The sequence below is a fragment of the Panthera onca genome, chromosome B2 (genome assembly GCF_046562875.1).
Source record: "Panthera onca isolate mPanOnc1 chromosome B2, mPanOnc1 haplotype 2, whole genome shotgun sequence".
In the NCBI taxonomy this organism is placed as follows: Eukaryota; Metazoa; Chordata; class Mammalia; order Carnivora; family Felidae; genus Panthera; species Panthera onca.
In genome coordinates, this window is record NC_138343.1 from 17610373 (window position 1) to 17632921 (window position 22549).

At 40.3% G+C, this 22549-nt stretch overlaps 1 protein-coding gene across 1 annotated transcript in view; it reads right to left on the minus strand.

The window, feature by feature from the left end:
* The window catches only part of SYCP2L (synaptonemal complex protein 2 like), a 118427-nt gene that overhangs the window by 8442 nt on the left and 87436 nt on the right, over positions 1-22549 (minus strand). The window contains exons 26-29 of the mRNA XM_060614809.3: positions 9532-9633; positions 8306-8412; positions 7301-7392; positions 5168-5267 (exon numbers count right to left, since the gene is read on the minus strand). Of these exons, the coding sequence (XP_060470792.2) occupies positions 5168-5267; positions 7301-7392; positions 8306-8412; positions 9532-9633 (401 nt within the window). The remainder of the gene's footprint in view (positions 1-5167; positions 5268-7300; positions 7393-8305; positions 8413-9531; positions 9634-22549) is intronic.

Below are 22549 nucleotides of genomic sequence, written 5' to 3' on the forward strand. Positions count from 1 at the left end.
CATACCTCTGACAGCCACCAGCTTGTTCTCTGGACTTAGGAGGTTTTTGATTTGTTTTTTAGATTCCACATACAAGTGAAATATGGTATTTGTCTTTCTCTGTCTGGCTTATTTCACTTAGAAAACCCCCTAGGTCCCTCCGTGTTTTCATACATGGGAGATTTCATTGTCTTTATGGCCGAGTAACAATCTGTTGTATGTGTATATGTATATACACACATAAGCCCCACATCTTTACCCATCCGTCTGTTGATGGACATCTAGGCTGCTTCCGGATCTTGGCTACTGTAAATAATAGGGGCGCATGTATCCTTTTGAACTTGGGGTTTTGTTTTCATTAAATACCCCATCGCAGAATTTCTGGATCATACATTTCCATTTTAAATTTTGTTGAGAAAGCTCCAAACTGTTTCCCACAGTGACTGCATCAGTTTACATTCCTACCAACAAGGGTTCCTTTTTTTCTCATCCTCACCAACATCTGTCATTTCTTGCTTTTTTGATACCAGCCATTTTGACAGGTAGAAGGTGATAACTCATGGTGATTTAGAATTGCATTTTTCTAATGATTAGTGATGTTGAGTATCTTTTTATCTGTCTGTTGGCCATCTGTACGTCTTCTTAGAAGAAATTTCTATTCGGGTCCTCTGCCTATCTTTTAATTGGAACATTTGGCTTTTTGGTATGGAGCTATCTACGCCCTTCATTATATTTTGGATATTAACCCCTTAACAGATATATCATTTGCAAATATCTTCTCCCATTCAGTAGGTTGCCTTACATTATGTTGATGGTTTCTTTTGCTGTGCAAAACCTTTCTATTTTGATGTGGTCTCAATAGTTTATTTTTGCTTTTGTTTCCCTCACCTGAGGAGACACAGGGTTGTGTCAAAGAGATTACCGCCTATGTGTTCTTTCAAGAGTTGTATGGTTTCAGGTCTCACAATGCATTAAGTCTCTAATCCATTTTGGGTTTATTCATATGCATGGTGTAAGAATGTGGTCCAGTTTTTCCAGCACCACTTATTGAAGAGATGGTCTTTTCCCTAGTGTATATTCTTGTCTTTTTTGTCATATATTAATTGACCATATAAGCATGGATTGATCTATGGGTCTATATTTGTGCCAGTACCATACTGTTTTGAATACCATAGCTTTGTAATATAGTTTGACACTAGGATTGTGACACCTCCACCTTTGTTCTTCTTTCTTAAGATTGCTTTGACTATTCAGGGTCTCTTGTACTTCCGGATATATTTTAGGATTATTTGTTCTAGTTCTGTGAAAAATGCTGTTTGTATTTTGATAGGGATTATATTGAATCTGTAGGTTGGGGTAGTATGGACATTTTACAAATGCTAATTCTTCCAGTCCATAAGTATGTATATAGTTCCATTTGTGTCCTCTTCAATTTTTTTCATCAAGATTTTATAGTTTTCAGAGTACAGGTCTTTTTTCCACTTCTTTGGTTAAGTTTATTCTTAGGTATCTTATTCTTGGTGATGTAATTGTAAATGAGATTGTTTTCTTACTTTCTCTTTCTGCTGCTTCATTATTAGTGTAAATATATGTAACATAGTTCTGTATATTAATTTTATATTCTGTGACTTTATTGTATTTATAGGTTCTAATAGTTTTTCGATGGGATCTTTAGGATTTTCTGGATATAGTATCATGTCACCTACAAATAGTGACAGTTCTACTTTTTCCTCCCCAATGTGGTGACTTTTACTTCTTTTTCTTCTCCTATTGCTGTGTAAGACTTTCATTACTATGCTGAATAAAAGTGGTGAGTGGGGACAACCTTATCTTGTTCCTGATCTTAGAGAAAAAGTTTTCCATTTTTTACCATTGAGCATGATGTTAGATGTGGGTTTGACATATATGGCCTTTATTACGTTGAAGTAGGTTCCTCTAAACCCACCTCATTGGAAGTTTTTATCAGTAACAGAATTAGAACTTTGTCAAATGCTTTTACTGTATCTATTGAGATGATATGATTGTTATCCTTCATTTTATTAATACAGTGTATCATGTGGATTAATTTGTGATATGGAATCATCCTTGAGTCCCTAGAATAAATCCCACTTGATCTTGGAGAATGATCCTTTTAATGTATGGTTGAATGCAGTTAACTAATATTTTCCTGAGGATTTTCGCATCTATGTTGATCAGGAATATTGGCCTGTAGTTTTCTTGTTTTTGTAATATCTTTGCCTAATTTTGGTATCACAATAATGCTGGCCTTGTAGAATGTATTTGGAAGCTTTTCTTTCTCTTCTATTTTCTGGAATAATTTAAGAATGGTATTAACTTTTTTAATGTTGTTGGAACTCACCTGTAAATCCATATGGTCCTGGACTTATGTTTGTTGGGGCTCTTTTCACACACAGTGCTATATTCATTTCAAGTGTACAATGTAGTGATTCAACAATTTCATATATTACTCAGCACTCATCAAGTGTGTTCTTAATCCCCTTCACCTATTTTGCCCATCCCCCCACCCACGCCCCCCTCCCATAACCATCTGTTTGTTCTATGTTTGTTTTTTGGTTTGTCTCTTATTTTTTCCCTTTGTTTGTTCTGTTTCTCAAATCCCACATATGAGTGAAATCATATGGTATTTGTTTTTCTCTGCCTTATATTTTGCTTAGCAGTATACTCTAGATCTATCCATGTTATTGTAAATGGCAAGATTTCATTTTTTTTATTAAGGTCGCTTCCATAAAGTAGCTATTATAAATAATGTCACAATACACGTAGGGGTGTGTGTATACCTTTGAATTCGTGTTTTTATTTTTGGGGTAAATACCCAGTAATCCAACTAGTGGATCATGGGGTAGTTTTATTTTTAATTTTTGGACGAACCTCCTTACTGTCTTCCACAGTAGCTGCACCAGTTTGCATTCCCACCAAAAGTACACGAGGGTTCTTATTTCTCCACAGTCTCATCAATTTTTGTTGTTGTGTTTTTTATTTTAGTCATTCTGACAGGTATGAGGTGATATCTCATTGTAGTTTTGATTTGCACAGCCATGATGAGTGATGTTGAGTATCTTTTCGTGTGTCTGTTGGCCATCTGGATGTTTTCTTTGGAAGAATGTTCATGTCTTCTGCACATTTTTAAACTGGATTCTTCGGTTTGGGGTGTTGAGCTGTATACATTCTTTATATTTTTTGGATCCTAACCCTTTATCAGATATGTCATTTTCAAATATCTTCCACTATTCAGTAGGTTGTCTTTTAGTTTTATTGGCTGTTACCTTCACTGTGCAGAAGCTTTTAATTTTGCTGTAGTCCCAATAGTTTATTTCTGCTTTTGTTTCCCTTGTTTCAGGAGACATATCTACAGATGTTGTTATGGGTAATGTCAGAAATTACTGCTTGTGCTTTCTCCTAGGATTTTTATGGTTTCAGATCTCATATTTAGGTCCTTACTCCATTTTTTGTTTGTTTTTGTGTATGGTGTAAGAAAATGGTCCAGCTTCATTATTTTGCATGTAAGTGTTGAATAGAATGTCTTTTTCCCCTTGTATATTCTTTCCTGCTTTGTCAAAGATTAATTGACCATATACTTGTGCATCCCCCCAATTCAAAACCAGATAAAGACCCACAAAAAAATGAAAACTACAGGCTAATATCTCTGATGAGCACAGATGCAAAAATCCTCAACAAAATTAGCAAACATAATCCAGCAATATGTTAAAAAAAAAAAAAGCATTCCTCATGACTGAATGAGATTTATTCCTGGGATACACAGATGGTTCAATATTTGCAAACCAGTCAATGTGATACATCACATCAATAAGAGAAAGGATAAGAACCATATGATCATTTCAATAGATGCAGAAAAAGCATTTGACAAAGCACAACATCCATTCACGATAAAGCCCCTCAATAAAGTAGGTTTATACAAAACCTCGGAACAAGGTTTATACAAAACTCAGGAACAAGACAAGGATGTCCACTCTCACCACTGTTATTTAACGTAGTACTGGATGTCCTAGCCACAGCAATCAGACAAGAGAAAGTAATAAAAGGCATCCAAATTGGTAAAGAAGAAGTTAAACTCTTACTGTTTGCAGATGACATGATACTATATACAGAAAACCCTAAAGACGCCACCAAAAAACTATTAGGTAAACGTATTCAGTAAAGTTGCAGGATACGAAATCAATGTTCAGAAATCTGTTGCATTTCTATACACCAATAATGAAGCAGCAGAAAGAGAAGTTAAGAAAACAATCTCATTTACAATTGTACCTAAAATAATAAAGTACCTAGGAATAAGCTTAACCAAAGAGGTGACAGATCTGTCCTCTGACTAGAAAATATTGATGAAAGAAATTGAAGAGACACAAAGAGATATTCGATGCTCATGGACTGGAAGAACAAATACTGGTTTTTAAAATTTTTTTGATGTTTAATTTTGAGAGAGAGCAGGCAGAGACAGAGTGTGAGTGGGGGAGGGGCTAGAGAGAGAGGGAGACACAGAATCTGAAGCAGGCTCCGGGCTCTGAGCTGTCAGTACAGAGCCCGACGTGGGGCTCGAACTCATGAGCCCTGCGATCATGACCTGAGCTGAAGTCAAATGCTTAACCGACTAAGCCACCCAGGGACCCCAAGAACAAATACTGTTAAAATCTCCATACTGCCCAAAGAATATATAGAGAGAGAATATATTCTACCATACCACAATTCACTATATATCTAAGTGTTTTTCTCAGGATGGACTCAATTTTTTAAAATTATTGCTTAAAAGAAAACAAACTGGATCAAAAACACTGACATTTGTATGATCCTGCTTATGCTTTTCAAAATTGACATTTCTAGAATGCCCTGAGCCACACTCTCTGCTCAGCGAGTGCCACAAAAGTAGTTGGTTTGAAAGGATGCAGGAACACAGCTGCTTCCGTGCAGTTTCACCCACGTCGATCACCCATCCTACAGCCAGCGCACTACCCTCATTCTTCAACTAAGATACTTCTAGAAGGAATACTTTGAAAAAAAATACCTCAGCACTTGCAGATCACAGAATGATTTCAGGGCATCAGACTGTTTCCCCCAAAATTCCTAGAATTGAACAAAAGTTTTAAGTATTTGGCAGTTATTCTACTCTGGAACAGATCCTCGTAAGTCACAGAGGATATTCAAGAAAAGGACTTACCAGGGCATCCTCCTCAAGGTGTTTCAGAGCCTGGATATCCTTCTCAAGATTGCTCAGCTCTTGAAGGACCAAACTGTGAAACTTCTCTAGTTTATTCAGTCTGATAAAAGTAAAAAGCACCAGATTTCATTGGGACTGCTTGAATAGGACAAAAGACAATCCTCCTATTGCAAGGATACTTCTTATTCTTCTCCAGACGTTTGTTTTAAGGACACATAACTCAGGGCACCCGGGTGGCTCAGTAGGTTGAGCGTCCAACTCTTGATTTCAGCTCAGGTCATGATCTCACTATTTGTGAGTTCGAGCCCCACGTCAGGCTCCAGGCTGACAGAGCGGAGCCTGCTTGGGATGTTCCGTCTCTCCCCAACTTGTGCACACTCTCTCTGTCCCCTCCCCCCAACCCCACTCTCCCACCCCTGCGCTCAAAATAAATAAACTTTAAAAAAAAAAAAAAAGAACACCCGTCTCCTCTTCCCTCACTGACCATCTTCATCCCTTAGTTCTGCAAACTTTGATTTAGCCTTTCAACAGAAGACTGGAGGAAGCTAGTATTACAGAGCAAAGAAGAGATAACTCCAGGGAAAAGGACATGGAGGCCAGAGCTGTCCTGGAAGCTACTAGAACACCAATCATGGCTCCCCATGGCTTCTTACCTTCCATTTTCTCCCCTTTCTCTTGCCTTAAGCTGGTCCTGAAGGCTGAAATTGGCTAATAGACTCGTTTCTCCCCTACATGTTAGTTCTAAAGTTTCCAACAGTTGCTCTTCTAACGACCCCATAAACTGCTTTTTTCCCTTGTTTATGGTCTGTCTTCTCCATTAGGCTGGAAGTTCTATGAAGGCAAGAAGCTCCCAAAGCTTGTCGTCACTGCTCTCCTGCACTTAGCATGGGACCTGGCACCTGGTGCCACTCAGCGTGCATTTGCCGAATGAAAAATGCATGCATATATAACCCCTAAAAGATAATGGGAGTTCTAGAAGTCCAAAGTCCTTCATGGGCTCGTTTTGAAAACCAAATGACATTGCATGTAAGCAAGTTTGAAAAATATCATAAATTTCTACTCACATTACGTTTCTGCCCTAAGAAACATCCTCCTTCAGTTAAGCAAACCAACCCGCCATTGTTTTCCTCCTCTCCTTCATTCACAGGTCATTCTCTTCAACAAGGAACAATCTCTATACATAGCTTCCTTATACCATTCAAACCTTTGTTTCCAAAACCTCACTACAGAAGCACTTCCGTTGTAATGGCTCTGGATTAACTCTAATCACTACAGAATCCCATCTCTACTCACCTTTCCTAACCTTCACATCTCTTTGAAATCTTATGCCTTTGTTGTTCTTGCTCCATGGTCATCAAGATATGTTTGTACACGTGTGCATGTGCATGTGCGTGCGTGTGTGTGTGTGTGTGTGTGTGTGTGTGTATGCATGAGTGCACAGCACTTTTTATTGTGGCCATATATGTAACATAAAATTTACCCTTTTAGCCATTTCTAATTCAGTGGCAGTAAGTGCATTCACAACGTTGTGCAACTGTCACCACCATCCGTCTCTAGAACTTTTCCCTCATCCCAACAGAAACTCCGTTCTGATTAAACAAGAATTCGTTCCCCACTCCCTCACCCTCTGGTAATCTCTACTCTGTTTTCCTTCTCTATGAATTTGCCTCTTTTAGGTACCTCCTACAAGTGAAATTGTGCAAGACTGGTCCTTTTGGATCTGGCTTATTTCACTGAGCATAATGTCCTCGAGGTTCATCCATATTGTAGCACGTGTCAGAATTTCATCCCTTAAGGCTGAATAATATTCTACTGCATGTATTTAACACATAGCACTTATCCAGCATTTTTACATAGATGTCCGTGCTTGCTCTGTCTTCACAACTGGATTATAAATTTTTTGAAAAGAGTGTTTTAGGATCATACAATGGGAGACCATGAAGAGGCTTCAAGAAGGCTTTAACCCGTCATGTTATGAAGGAGGAAGGAGAAACCTAGGAAGGTTAGGTGAGGGAGCAAACCTCACACATCGGCTCAAGCTTCGGCTCCTCGTGACCCCAGCACAGTGGTCATGACACAAAAGCTTGTGAGCAATCCCACTTTCACAAACTTGTTCTGAAGCCCAGCACTTACCTGCATTGGTGTATCTGGTTTAAAAGTTGGATTAAGCAATCTGGTGCTTGCTTTGCATTTTTTGAATCAAGCAGACTCCCTTTGTACCTAAGCTAAACCATAACAACAACAGCAAAATGATCACATTTGAGTTAACCATAACTACATAAATTCAGTTCAGGTGTTGCGTGGAAAAGACGTTGCATAGCAAACGTTACTGCTAAACGACTGTGATGAGACACCGTGCTACACGCGGTCTATGCATTACCTCAGGTTCAGTGCCAATAAAGAACAATAAGCTAAAATAGGAAAACCTACAGTCTCCCTGTCACAATGTATATTGAATGTTATGAACAAATTGCCATTATAAGTGAGTTTACATTGGTATCGAAGAAAATATAAGACTGTGGAGGCTTCCCATGTTAGTTAAATGAATGTATGTCAGGGTAAGAGATTCTTCCCAAATGTGCAAAGAAATAACTCTTTAGGGATTTAGGAACAATAGGACATCAAAGGAGGGAACTGAAATTCTTCCAGAGTTCATCCTGCAGACAAGATTATGGGATGGCCTACATGCGCATCGCTCAAAGATACGCCACCACTCAGCTGACCATCTACCCAAAGCCCACCTCCGCCCTTATCCCAGACGACTCTCTCATCCAGATGGTCCCCCGCTCCCCTCTCCTCCCGTCTATCATTATGACCGAATCATTGCTTCTGGTAGTTCAGTTGTCTGAGAACACTACCAATGAAATCAAACCATGAGTCTGATTTCCATAGAGGTGCATCTGGTCCCACCGTAGCAAATGCACAGGTAATAGCAGTCTCATAAATACAAGCCATAATTCACAAAGGCACTGAAATCAGTGACCATGGCTAAGGCAAACGTACCTCCCCAAAAGAGTGCGGAGAACCCTCACTCTGGGTTCACATGATTCCTCATGAAGGAGATCAACAGCACTGATGGATAATAGGAACTTGTTAAACTTGTAACAAGCTAGCTTTTCATTTTTAGTGGAAAATTACCTCAGTTTTTCTTCTCAGGTCTCTAGTGAAGGTTTCGAGGGTCGCGATAATAGCAGAACCGTCTGAGTTCTCCGGCGCAACTGCTGGGGACGGAGTGGAAATGCCTTCTGAACAATAAAGAGAGAACATCGGGTAAAACGAACACAGTGCTCGAGGTAGATGTGCTCAGTCTATCAGCTGCTCAGAGGTGGACGGGCAGCTAAGAAGCACAGATACGAGCCGCAGAAGTCCCACGGGGGCCTGGCCATGACTGCAGCCTGGCCGACTCTGGCCGACAAGGCCAGCTTGATCCGAGAGTCCTCGTCGTGAGCACTTCATGCCGCTTCCCACCGAACCTCACTCAAGTGCTCACCTCCTCCAAACTCTCCCGGAATTTTAAATCAGAGCAACTCTGCCTAAGCAGCAGGCAGAGAGAGGTGTTGTAAGAGGTTTTAAAGAGGATGTGATGGGTGGGACATTTCTATGGGGGCAACACTGGCATGATGGCTTCTGGGCGCCCCAAGTTTTAGGAGGGCTCGCAAGGGCTCCGGCACTATTAAGGGACTGGCAGGTTGTAGCTCATTTGAGCCTCACAAAAGCCACGTCAAATGGGCTCCGTTGTTCCCCATATTGAACAGAGGGATCCAGTAACTTGTGCAAGCTTGTTCTCCATATTGATCCAGTAACTTGTGCAAGCTCACACCAACAGTGCCAGGATTGGAACCCAAAACAAAAGGCTCCAAGAGAGCAAATTGGGAAGACCAGAGGCACTTAACCACCAAACTCTAGTATCTCTGGGCTTCCCAGTTTGCTCTCTTGGAGTCTTTCGTTTTGAAATATGGTGGCCTCACTTACGCAGAAGGCCATCCTTCACTGGGGTAGAGTGGATATCTCTAACACAAAAACCGAGCTAATAGCTACCAACTAAAGCAGAGACCATAATTTTAGGAGCTTTAGGCCCTGAAAATTGCCATCAAGAAGAGTAAAGAGGCAGACATCAACCTGCTAGAAGGACTAGAACATGCTAGAAGTACTTGCTTTGATCTCTAATTTGTGCAACAATTTACTTGTCTTTGAAAGGACAAAATGCTTCAAAATGCTTTGAAAGGACAAAATGCTTGTCTTTGAAAGGCAAAAGCCACTGTGATCTTCAAACCGTAACCCCCTTGGAGTGCGTTCAGGAGCATTCAGTGCTCACAAATCTGTCCCATTCTTGCTTGAATGGCTGGCCGGGCACGTAATGTCACCTGCTAAGCCCGTTTCTTCCGTCACCGAGGAGGGGGATTCCGGAGCATCGCCTTCTTCCAGTTTTGATTGTTTGGACTTAGCGAAACTGCCTCCTGATAGGTCTAAAAGCAAGCACAGCACATTAACGATGGCACCCCCGTTCCTAATGTCCCAAATTTCATCTCGTCCTCTTCTTACCAGTTAATACCCAACCCTGGTGAGCAGCCAGCGGCACTTGTTCCCTGTGACTCATTACTTACCGGTGACAGCACCAGCATCAAAGCATGACGCGTACTGATGCCAGAAAGAGGACACATGGGAACAGGCACCCCTTCGACGAGCCCTGTAACATTTAGGAACGGCCTGCTTAGCAAGGGACAGGCTGATCCAAATGAAAAGCAGCAGTGGTTAGCATCAAAAACGCTGCCAGGGCTCAGGCTGAACGGGGCGGTAGCAAGGTAATCTGAGCAGATGGGCCTTCAGAAGCTCATCAGATGGCCCCGCGGAGCGCGCCACCTGCTGGCGACGCTGGAGCTTTACTGCTGCGCTGAGTGCCGCCTCCTAGAGGAGGCTGCTCACTAGCTGACGTGACTCTGAGACCTTCAGCTTCTGAGATGTAAATACAGATCCTCTTTTCAATTTGGCAATTACTCAGTATTTTCTATCTGATGTCCGCTTTCATCCCACACATGACCTTGGCTCCATCTGAGCCCTCCCAGTCTTAGCAGCGGCACCACCCCGGTCAACAGAACCCTAGAATCAGGCTCAACTCCTGTGTTTCCTTACCATCCACGTCTCCTCCATCATCAAGGTCCTGCATATAGAACGAATCCATCCCTCTTTCTACATTCCCACACCATGACCCTGGTCCAAGGCCATCCTCCCCGGAGGACCTCATCAGTCTCATGCCTCCAACGGTATCGCCTCCCAAATCTCTCTCTTCCCTGAGCTCCACGAAGCAGCAACCTTGTGTTTCCGACTGCTTGGTCAACCACTCCATCTCAAAACCCACTCTATTCTATTCTTCCCACCCCAACCGCTTTCTTCCCCACCGTGCACTTAGCCCCGCTTAGCTGTGAAGTCATGTGGCTTTGCCCCTTCTCCTCGCTGCTGTTTTTCCCCTCTGAAGTGGAAAAATCCAAATTCATTACTCAATAAATACTGTGTGTAATGAGCTGTACGATATGGTGCTATCGGAGAGAAGCAAAGACACAAGTTTCTCTTTCTGTGCTCTGCTTCTATACATGGTCTCCCTGTGGGGGGTGGGGGGGGGGCTCAGACACCCCACGCATGTTCTCATCTCAAGGTCTTTGGTTCTTGCTGCTCCTCGGACTTGAATCCTTTCCCTCACGGATCTGCCCTGAGCTTTCCTCTGGGCGACCAACGTAAAGTTTCAGAACAACCCCCCAGTTTTGAAATCTCTTTCCACGTTTTTCCTAGCCTCTATCACAACATAACACAGTGCGTGTTTTACTTTTCTTGTATATTATCTGCCCTCCCCGCCCCTCCTCCCAACACACACACACACACTGGAAGGTAAGCTCCACTGAAAGCGGGCATGTTGTCTTTTTTTTTTTTTTCCCCCATCAGAATAACACTTAGCAATGTGCCTGGTCTGTAGTAGACACTCAGATGTTCATTGAATGCGTAAATAAGCAAATGCCAAAAATATCTAAGTTCCTACAAAAAAAAAAAAAAAAAAGATGTAAGATACCTTAGGCTTTCCTAAGACGGCAACAGAGGGAGACCCAGAACTCCCTCTTTCATAGACACACACACATTTCCAGAGCAATTCCTTCTAAAGAATGGTGGGCTGACTAAACAGCTTTTGCACAGCAAGAGAGAGGGAGACACAGTAATGAAGGGACTCCCGTCTGCAGTGGGGAGGGAAAATACTAAGGGAAGGGGAACAGATTTGTCTGCTCCGGGGCACAGAATAAAAGCTGTGGTTTAAAAGGGCAACTAGAATATAAAAGATCTAGCCTTAGGAACCTGCCAAACAGAGGGGGCGCGGGGGGGCTGATCCACTCACTCTGGATCAGAGGGGCTGGTGAGCGCCATGGTTTACGTTCCCCTTCTACCTTGATAGCACAGATGGAAGCAGGGTTGGGCTGCCAGAGCTGACCTACCTCCACACCAGCCGCAGCCCCAGCCCTCCCATCAAGGGGGTGCCAGTGGAGCACACAGCAGACACCCCTGATCAGCAGTCACTACAGCTCTGGCGGACTCACCAAGACGCAAAACGCCCTGGAACACTCCAGGCCTGAACCACTTCACCTCCAGACAACTTGCCAGGGCACCTCCCTCAACTTCTCCCCGTCACGGAGAGTCCCGAAACCTCCGGGCCCTTGCCTGCTTCGGCTCCGGCTGCCCCAACAGAGTACCTTCTGCGTGGAGGCAGCCAGGACACCCCAGTCTGCACCCACTTCGGTTTCAACTATCCTGCCGGGGTGGCCCTCTACTTACAACGCCCGAGGATGTAGAGAAAAAGGAACCCTCTTGTACTGTTGGTGGGAAGGCAAACTGGTGCAGCCCCTGTGGACAACAGTACGGGAGTTCTTCAAAAAGTTAAAAACAGAACTACCTGATGATCCCGTAATAGCACTATTGGGTATTTACCACCAAAATACAAAAACACTAATTCAAAGGGATACATGCACCCTTATGTTTATAGCCAAATTATGGAATCAACCCAAGTACCCATCAATTGATGAATGGCTAACGAAGAGATGGTGTATACACACACACACACACACACACACACACACACACAATGGAATATTAGCCATAAAAAAGATCAGCCATAAAAAAGAATGAAATCTCGCCTTTTGCAATGACATGGATGGAGTTAGAGAATACAATGCTAAGAAAAATAAATCAGGCAGAGAAAGACAAATTTCATATGATTTCACTCATATGTGGAATTTAAGAAACAAAGGAGTAAAGAAAAAAAAAAGAAAGACAAACTAAGAAACAGACTAACTATAGAGAACAAACTGAGGCACCTGGGTAGCTTAGTTGGGTAAGCATCCAGCTGTTGATTTCAGCTCAGGCCATGCTCCCAGGGTCATGGGATTGAGCCCCACTATTAGGAGGCTTTGTGCTCACAACAGACAGCCTGCTTGGGATTCTCTCGCTCCCTCTCTCTCTGCCCCTCCCCTGTTCACATGCACTCTCTCTCAAAATAAATAAACTTAAAAAAAAGGAGAACATCCATAATGTTTATCTCTGTTTATATTGAGCAGTTTGGGTATTACAGGTATAATTATTTTATATTATCTATCAGCAGATTTCTCATCAGATAATTTGAAGGCCAAGAAAAATGAAATGATAAAGTGCTGAAAGAAAAAAACTGCCAACCATGAATACTTGACCTAGAAAAGTTGTCCTTCAGAAAATGGAAAGAGAGATAAAGACACTCCCAGACAATTAAAAGCTAAGGGAGCTTATCACCACAAGATCTGCCCTACAAGAAATGCTGAAAGTAGTTCATCAAGACAAAAATGAAAGGATACTAATTAGTAATATGAGAACATGTGAAAATATGTCACACTTTCAAGTATGTATATAGTCAATATCAGAATACTGTAATATGGTGGTATGTTAATCACTTAACTCTAGTACAAAGAATGAAAATATCGGAAATAACTATACCCATAATGTAATGTGTGCCCAATAGGAACAGAGATAAATTGTGATGACAAAAACATAAAATTTGGGGGAATTTGTATGGAATAAAACTTAAGTTGTTACAAGCTTGAAATAGACTATTAGATACCTAAGACCTTATATGTAAGCCTCATAGTAATGACAAAGCAAAACCTACACAAAAGGGAATATACAAGTATCACCAATTCACAAAAGAGAGGAAGAGATTAACAAAGGAACTACAAAGCAGCCAGAGAACAATAAGATGACATTAGGAATTCCTTACCTATCAATGGCTAAATATAAATAGACCGATTTAAAAAATGGGCAGAGGATCTGAATACACATTTTTCCAAAGAAGACATCCAGATGGCCAACAGACACATGAAAAGATGCTCAACATCACTCATCATCAGGGAAATGCAAATCAAAACCACAATGAACTATCACCACACCTGTTAGATTGGCTAAAATCGGGGAAACAAGAAACGAGTGTCAACGAGGAGATGGACAAAAAGGAATCCTCATGCACTGTTGGTGAGAATGTAAACTGGTACAGCCACTGGGGAACCAGTATGGAGGTCCCTCAAAACATTAAAAATAGAAATACCATATGATCCAATAATTCCATTACTGAGCGGCATTTACCCAAAGAAAATAAACTGGAAGAGATCTATGTATCCCTATGTTTATTGCAGCATTATTTACAACAGCCAAGAAATGAAAGCAACCTAAGTGTCCATCAATAGACAAATGGATAAGGAAGGTGCGAGGTGTGTGTATATTATATGTGGAATTTAAGAAACACAGCAGATGAACATAGGGGAAGGGAAGCAAAGATAAGATAAAAACAGAGGGAGACAAACCATAAGAGAGTCTTAAATAGAACAAACTGAGGGTTCCTGGAGGGGTCGGGGGATGGGTTAAATGGGTGATGGGCATTAAGGAGGGCACTTGGTGGGGATGAACACTAGGTGTTATATGTAAGTGATGAATCACTAAATTCTACTCCTGAAATCATTATTACACTATATGTTAGCTAATTTGGATTTAAATTAAAAAATAAAGAATAAAATATATAAAGAAGTTATAAAACTCAACACCCACCCAAACAAATAATCCAATTAAAAATGGGCAGAAGAAATGAGCTGAGAAGGACTCCTGGCACTCAGCCAGCAAGGAAATAGAAGACCAAATCCTCCAGCTATGTGGAACTGAATTCAGCCAACAACCTGAATGAGCTTTCGACTGGATTTTCCTCCAGAACCTCATCCTCTGGCACCTTGTTCGGCCTTGGGAAACCCAGAGCAGAGAACCCCAAGCAGCCCCCACCCTCCTGATCTACAGAACTGTAAGATAATAGACCTGTATGGTTCCAAGCATGTATTTGATCTGAGTTGTTTTAAGTTTGTGGTAACTTGTTATGGTAGCAATAAAAACCTTATATGTAGAAGACTAAAAAAAAAATTTTTTTAAACAGGCCAAAGAAATGAACAGATATTTCTCTGAAGAAATACAGATGGTCAACACACACATGAAAGATTCTCAACACTCATCAGAGAAATGCAAATCGAAACTACAATGAGGTATCACCTAACACCTGTCAGAATCGCTAAAATCAATAACACAAGAAACAAGTGTTGGCGAAGATATGGAGAAAAAGGAACCCTCTTGCACTGTTGGTGGGAACACAAATTGGTGCTGCCACTATGGAAAACAGTATGGTGGTTCCCCCAAAAGTTATAAATACATACATACATACATACAAACATACATACATATATACATAAATAAAAGGGAGGCCTGGGTGGTTAAGTCAGTTGAGTGCCCAACTCTTGATTTCGGCTCAGGTCATGTTCCCAGGGTCGTGGGATCAAGCCCCACATCAGGCTCTGCACTGAGCATGAAACCTGCTTGGGATTCTATCTCTCTTTCCTTCTGCCCCTCTCCCCTGATTGCACACACTCTCTAAAATAAAATAATAGTTAAAAATAGAGCTACCCTACAATCCAGTAACCACACTACTGGGTATTTGTGAAAAAATACAGAAACACTAATTCGAAAGGGGTACATGCAAAAAAAAAAAAAAAAAAAAAAAAGAGAGAGAAGGCCAAATGAAGAAATCTACTCTTAACGATAGAGAACAAACACGGTGGCCAGAGGGGAGGTGGGTATGGGGATGCGTGAAATGGGTGATGATGATTAAGGCGTGCACTTGTCACGATGAGCACTGGGTAATGTATAGAAGTGTTGAATCACTATATTGTACATGTGAAACTAACATAACACTGTATGTTAACTATACAGGAATTTAAAATAAAAAAGTTCTATTAAACACTTTTGATTAAAAAATAAAATTAAAATCATATCAAATGTCATTTCCAACTATAATGGTATAAAACTAGAAATCAATTACATCAAATAAGGAAAAAATAGAAAAAACAAACATATAGAAGCTAATAACATGCTATTAAACAACCAATGGGTCCATATAGAAATCAAAGAAAAATTCAAATAATGCTTGGCGACAAATAAAAATGAAAACACAAGGATCTAAAATTTTTGCATTGCAGCAAAAGCAGTTCTAAAGGGGAAGTTTATAGTGACATACATCTATAGTGACATACATACATCTATAGTGACATACATACATCTATAGTGACATACATCTACATACATACATACAAAAAAACAACAAAAATCTCAAATAAAGAGTGAAAGATTACACCTAAAGAAACTAGAAAAAATAAAGACCGAAGTAAACAGAAAAGGAAGATTAGAGAAAATATAAATGAAGTACAAGCAAAATTTAAAAACTCATTGAAACCTAGAATTGGTTCCTTGAAAAGACAAACAAATTGATAAACTCTGAGCAAGACACATCAAAAAACTTGAAAAATATGAAAAAAAAAAACCCTGATACCACAGAGATTAAAACAAATTATAAAGGAATACTATAAAAGGTTCTATGAAAACAAATTGGGCAAACCAGGAGATGGGTAATGCCCAGAAATATAAAATTGAGCAAAATTGAGTAAGGAAGAGAGAAAATCTGAAGAGATTGATTACAAGTAAGGAGATCAAATAAGTAGCCCAAAACTTCCCAACAAGCTAAACTTTATGACCACATGACTTTACTGGTAAACTCTATCAAAGAATATTAACCCTTGAGGTTGGCTCAGTAGGTTAAGCACCAGACTCCTGATTTCAGCTCAGGTCATGATCTCACTATTGTGAGACTGAGCTCCATATTGGACTCCGAGCTGAGCAGGAAGCCTCCCTGGGATTCTCTCTCTGCCTCTCTCTCTCTCTCTCTCTCTCTCTCAAAATAAACAAACATTTGGAAAAGGAAAGAATATAAATCCTCCTCTCAAACACTTCCCCCAAAACAGAAGAGGAGAGCACATTTCCAAATTCATTTTATGAGGCCGGTGCTACTATAATATCAAAACCAGAAAAAGAGACCACAAGAAAATTATAGGCCAGTGTACTTGATGAACATAGATGCAAAACTCCTTAACATCATATTACCAAACTGCATTTACCAACTTATTAAAATGATGGTCATGATCAAGCACGATTTATTCCGGGGATGCAACAGTTCAATATCTGCAAACCAACAGGATACGTAACATTCCCAAGAGGAAGGATCAAAACCATAAGGTCATCTCGACAGGTGCAGAAAAAGCATTTGACACAGTACAACATCCATTCATGTTAAAAAGTCTCAACAAAGTTAGTTTGGAGGAACATACCTCACATCACAAAGGCTGGTCATGAAAAACCCACTGTTAACATCACACTCAATGGTGAAAAAGTGAACACTTTTTCTCTAAGATCAGGAATAAGACATGGATGTCTACTCCTACCACTTTCATTCAACCCCACACTGGAAGCCCTAGCAGTCGCAACTGACAAGGAAAAGAAATAAAAACCTCCATACTGGTAAGGAATAAAACTCTACTCACAGATGGCATCAAAGATAGTAGGTATATAGAAAACCCAACAAAACCTCTACCAAATATGCTCAGAATGACTAGATTTAGCACAGTTTCCAGAGATGGAATATATACAAATCTTCTGCATTTATTATACACTCAAAGTAGAAGAGAAATTAATAAATCAAGCCCATCTATAATTATACCACAAAGAACTTACCTAGTAAAACAAATGTAACCAAGGAGGTGAAAGACCTGTACACTGAGAACTGTAAGACATCGATGGAAGAAATTAAAGACAACATAAATGCGAAGATATGCCATGTTCATGGACTGGAAGAATTAATATTTGTTAAAATGTCCATACTACCCAAAGCAATCTATAGATTCAGCGTAATCCCTATCCACATGGCAACAGCATTGTTCACACATCTCAGAACAAATAATCCTAAAGTTGATATGGAACCACGCAAGACTGAAAATAGCCAAAGCAATCATGAGAAAGAAGAACAAAACTGGAGGTATCACAACAAGGCACAAATCACTATCTTTAAGAGAAACTTTCACTCTCATGTTCACTGCAGCATTATTAACAATAGCCAAGACATGGAAATAATGAAAGTGTCCATCAGCAGATGAATGGACAAGGAATACGTGGCATATATACACTATGGGATATCATTCAGTGATTAAAAGACGGAAATCCTGGCATTTGTGACAATATGGTTGGACCTGAAGGCACTATGCTAAGTAAGCCAGATAGAGAAAGTATTGTATGATCTCTATCGCTATATGATGATGCATGTATAATCTAAAAAACCGAAGTCCTCAGAAGATGAATTGTTGGTTTCCAATAGTGGGGGTAGGGAGGAAATGGATGAAGTTGGTCAAATGGTATATACTTCATGGTCAAATGAGGTTATAAGATGAATACGTTTGGGGAATGTAATGTATAGCATGATGACTACAGTTAGCAATACTGTATTGAATATTTGAAAGTAGCTAAAAGAGTAGATCTTAAAAAAATTCTCACACACAAACTATTTGAAGTAACCTATGTATTGACCTTATTGTGGTAATCCTTTTGCAACAAATACATATATCATATTGTATACCTTATTCATTATTTGTCAATTAAATCTCAATAAAGCTGGAAAATAAAATTTATAGAAGCATAAAAGTTCCTTGAACAACTATGTCAACCTTAAAGAAGAGTCAAGAGGATCAACTCTCCCTATTAGATAGCAAGATGTGCTATGAAAGTAGAGTAATAAAAAAAGATAGTATTAGTGTGATAATCCAGACAGACCTATGAAACGCTAAAGAGCTCCCAGAGATTGACCTACATTTATATGGGAACTTAATATTTGACAGAAAGCATTTTAACAGCAGGGGAACAAAAAAAATTATTTAGAGGTGACACAAAAGACTTAAAATCACTAAATGATTTTAACATCTGGATCATTACTAAAGCCATATGAAACTAAGAAATCCACCTGGATAAGAGATTTCAGTGTGTAAGACAGAAGTCTAAAATTAAAAGAAAATTAAAAGTGTATCTTGGTTATCTAGGGAAACAGATAAGCATTACCAAAGGGGGGGAAAAAAGCAAACAAACCCAAATAATTGGGTTACATTAAAGTTGAGCAATCCTGCCCTGTAAAGAAACTTAACACAATTTTAGTAGGCAGACAATAGATTGGAAGATGTTTGCAATACTACAAACAGATACAAAAAGATAAAGAAAAAGAGATTGACATCTAGAATATTCAAGCAGCTACTTTAAAAGACAAGACAGAAACCTCAATGAAAAAGAGTGCAAGAGATATCAAAAGGAATTTACAGAAGAAGAAACCCCAAAGACACACAAGCATATAAAGAGATATCTAACTTAGTTATCAGAGAAATGGAAATGTAAAACAATGAAATATCAGGTTGCCCTAGTAGACTGACAAAACTTGGAAAGCTGCGTAACGCCAACTATTAGTGGGGGTACAGAAATTTAGAAACACTTTGCACTTCTTGTGGGAATTTATAATCATACCATTCAGGAGAGCAATTAATCGCATTAGGGTGCATAAGAAGATACACATAATGGTGTCCATTACTTTTGGTGATGACATGGAATTAAAAGTCATTGGTATCCATTACTGAGAGAGGATAGGCAAAGTGTAGTAGATGCATAACAGGAGTACTAGAGCAATGAATATAGATCTTAAAAACTGCTGAGTAAAATAAGAAATGAGATATAACAATACTATTTATATAAAATTACATGCATTTACTATTTTATAAGAACACATAAAAACAAAAGTTGAGTATTAAACATTTTACAAGGTGAGGGAAATGGGGAGATATTGGTCAAAGGGTACAAACTTCCAATGATAAGATTAAGAAATTCCGGGGATCTAATGTACAGCATGGTGATTTTAGTTAGCAATATACAGCATGGCGATCTCAGGTCAGATTTTAGTGTTATATACTTGAAAGTTGCTAAGAGAGTAGGTCTTAATTGTTCTCACCACAAAAAAGAAAATGGTAAACGCTCTGATGGTAATCATTTTCCAATATATAAGTGTATCAAATCAATGTGTATTCTACCCAGTGAAAATTTATTCAAGAATAAGAGTCATTTTCATACAAGCAAAAATTGAGACATTCATTCCTACAAGCAGACCTTCACAAAAGATGTATTTTAGGCAGAAAGAGGTCCCCAAAAATGTGGAAGTGTAAGACACAGGAAAAATGTAAGCAAAATGGTAAATATATAGGTGTATAAACATGGACATTACTACATAAAACAATATCTTAAGGTTTAAAATTAAAATAAAGGACACTACCACATGTTGTGGTTGGGGCAGGCTAATGGGATTCAAGAGTCTTAAGTTCCTATACATAATCTAGGAGGAAAATAAGGTTATTGATTAGACTTTAAAAAGTTATGTATGTTATGATTTCTAAGTTAACCAGTAAATGAAAAGAAATAGAGTATATAAATGATTAGAAGGAGAAATAGAATTAAGAATAAAATACATAAAATGCTTAAGCAAAATGAGAAACACTTAAGCAAAATAATACGAGAAACAAAACAAAATGTTTGTGTCACACAGAAAGTATAAAATAAATTGGTAGATACAACCCAAATACAGGAGTATTACATTAAATGTAAATGGACTAAATACTCCAGTAAAAAGACTTACTATTATATGAGGGCAGGGGGAATCCAATTATAGGCTGTTTACAAATGATATCTGTAACATGAGGATATATATGTTAAACATAAAAGGATAAAAAACTTATACCATGCCAATGCTTAACAAAAGAAAGAAACTTCAAGACAAAAACATTACTGAAGATAAAGGCAGTCACTTTGTAATAATAAAAATTTCAGTATATTATGTGGATACACCATTTTATATTTATAACAACCTAAATATATTTTATACAAAGCAAAATAGAACAGAACCAGAAAGAGAAATTGGTGAGTCCACAAACATAATGAGAGGTTTTGACGTACTACTCTCAACAACTGATAGAACAATTAGACTGAAAAAATTCAGTAAGAATATAAAATTTGAAGAACATAGTTAAGAAAAGTGACTTGGGGAGATCAGGGAAGATGGCGGCGTAGGAGGACGCTGGGCTCACCGCGCGTCCTGCTGATCACTTAGATTCCACCTACACCTGCCTAAATAACCCAGAAAACCACCAGAGGATTAGCAGAAAGGAGTCTCCGGAGCCAAGCGCAGACGAGAGGCCCATGGAAGAGGGTAGGAAGGGTGGCGAGGCGGTGCACGCTCCACGAACTGGCGGGAGGGAGCCGGGGCGGAGGGGCGGCTCGCCGGCCAAGCAGAGCCCCCGGGTCTGGCTGGCAAAAGCGGAGGGGCCTGACGGACTGTGTCCCGACAGCAAGCGCGACTTAGCGTCTGGGAGGACGTAAGTTAACAGCTCTGCTCAGAAAGCGGGAAGGCTGGAGGACAAAGGGAGGGAGAGCTGCTGAGCCCCCGGACGACAGAGCTCAGCTTGGCGGGGAACAAAGGCGCTCACCAGCGCCATCTCCCCCGCCTATCCCCCAGCCAAAATCCCAAAGGGAACCAGTTCCTGCCAGGGAACTTGCTCGCTCCTCGCAAACACCCAACTCTGTGCTTCTGCGGAGCCAAACCTCCGGTAGCGGATCTGACTCCCTCCCGCTGCCACAGGGCCCCTCCTGAAGTGGATCACCTAAGGAGAAGCGAGCTAAGCCTGCCCCTCCTGCCCCCATGCACCTTGCCTACCCACCCCAGCTAATAGGCCAGATCCCCAGCACCACAAGCCTGGCAGTGTGCAAGTAGCCCAGACGGGCCACGCCACCCCACAGTGAATCCCGCCCCTAGGAGAGGGGAAGAGAAGGCACACACCAGTCTGACTGTGGCCCCAGCGGTGGGCTGGGGGCAGACATCAGGTCTGACTGCGGCCCTGCCCACCAACTCCAGTTATACACCACAGCACAGGGGAAGTGCCCTGCAGGTCCTCACCACGCCAGGGACTATCCAAAATGACCAAACGGAAGAATTCCCCTCAGAAGAATCTCCAGGAAATAACAACAGCTAATGAACTGATCAAAAAGGATTTAAATAGTATAACAGAAAGTGAATTTAGAATAATAGTCATAAAATTAATCGCTGGGCTTGAAAACAGTATAGAGGACAGCAGAGAATCTCTTGCTACAGAGATCAAGGGACTAAGGAACAGTCACGAGGAGCTGAAAAGCGCTTTAAACGAAATGCAAAACAAAATGGAAACGACGACAGCTCGGATTGAAGAGGCAGAGGAGAGAATAGGTGAACTAGAAGATAAAGTTATGGAAAAAGAGGAAGCTGAGAGAAAGAGAGATAAAAAAAAATCCAGGAGTATGAGGGGAAAATTAGAGAACTAAGTGATACACTAAAAAGAAATAATATACGCATAATTGGTATCCCAGAGGAGGAAGAGAGAGGGAAAGGTGCTGAAGGGGTACTTGAAGAAATTATAGCTGAGAACTTCCCTGACCTGGGGAAGGAAAAAGGCATTGAAATCCAAGAGGCACAGAGAACTCCCTTCAGACGTAACTTGAATCGATCTTCTGCACGACATATCATAGTGAAACTGGCAAAATACAAGGATAAAGAGAAAATTCTGAAAGCAGCAAGGGATAAACGTGCCATCACATATAAAGGGAGACCTATAAGACTCGTGACTGATCTCTCTTTTGAAACTTGGCAGGCCAGAAAGGCTTGGCACGATATCTTCAGTGTGCTAAACAGAAAAAATATGCAGCCGAGAATCCTTTATCCAGCAAGTCTGTCATTTAGAATAGAAGGAGAGATAAAGGTCTTCCCAAACAAACAAAAACTGAAGGAATTTGTCACCACTAAACCAGCCCTACAAGAGATCCTAAGGGGGATCCTGTGAGAAAGTACCAGAGACATCACTA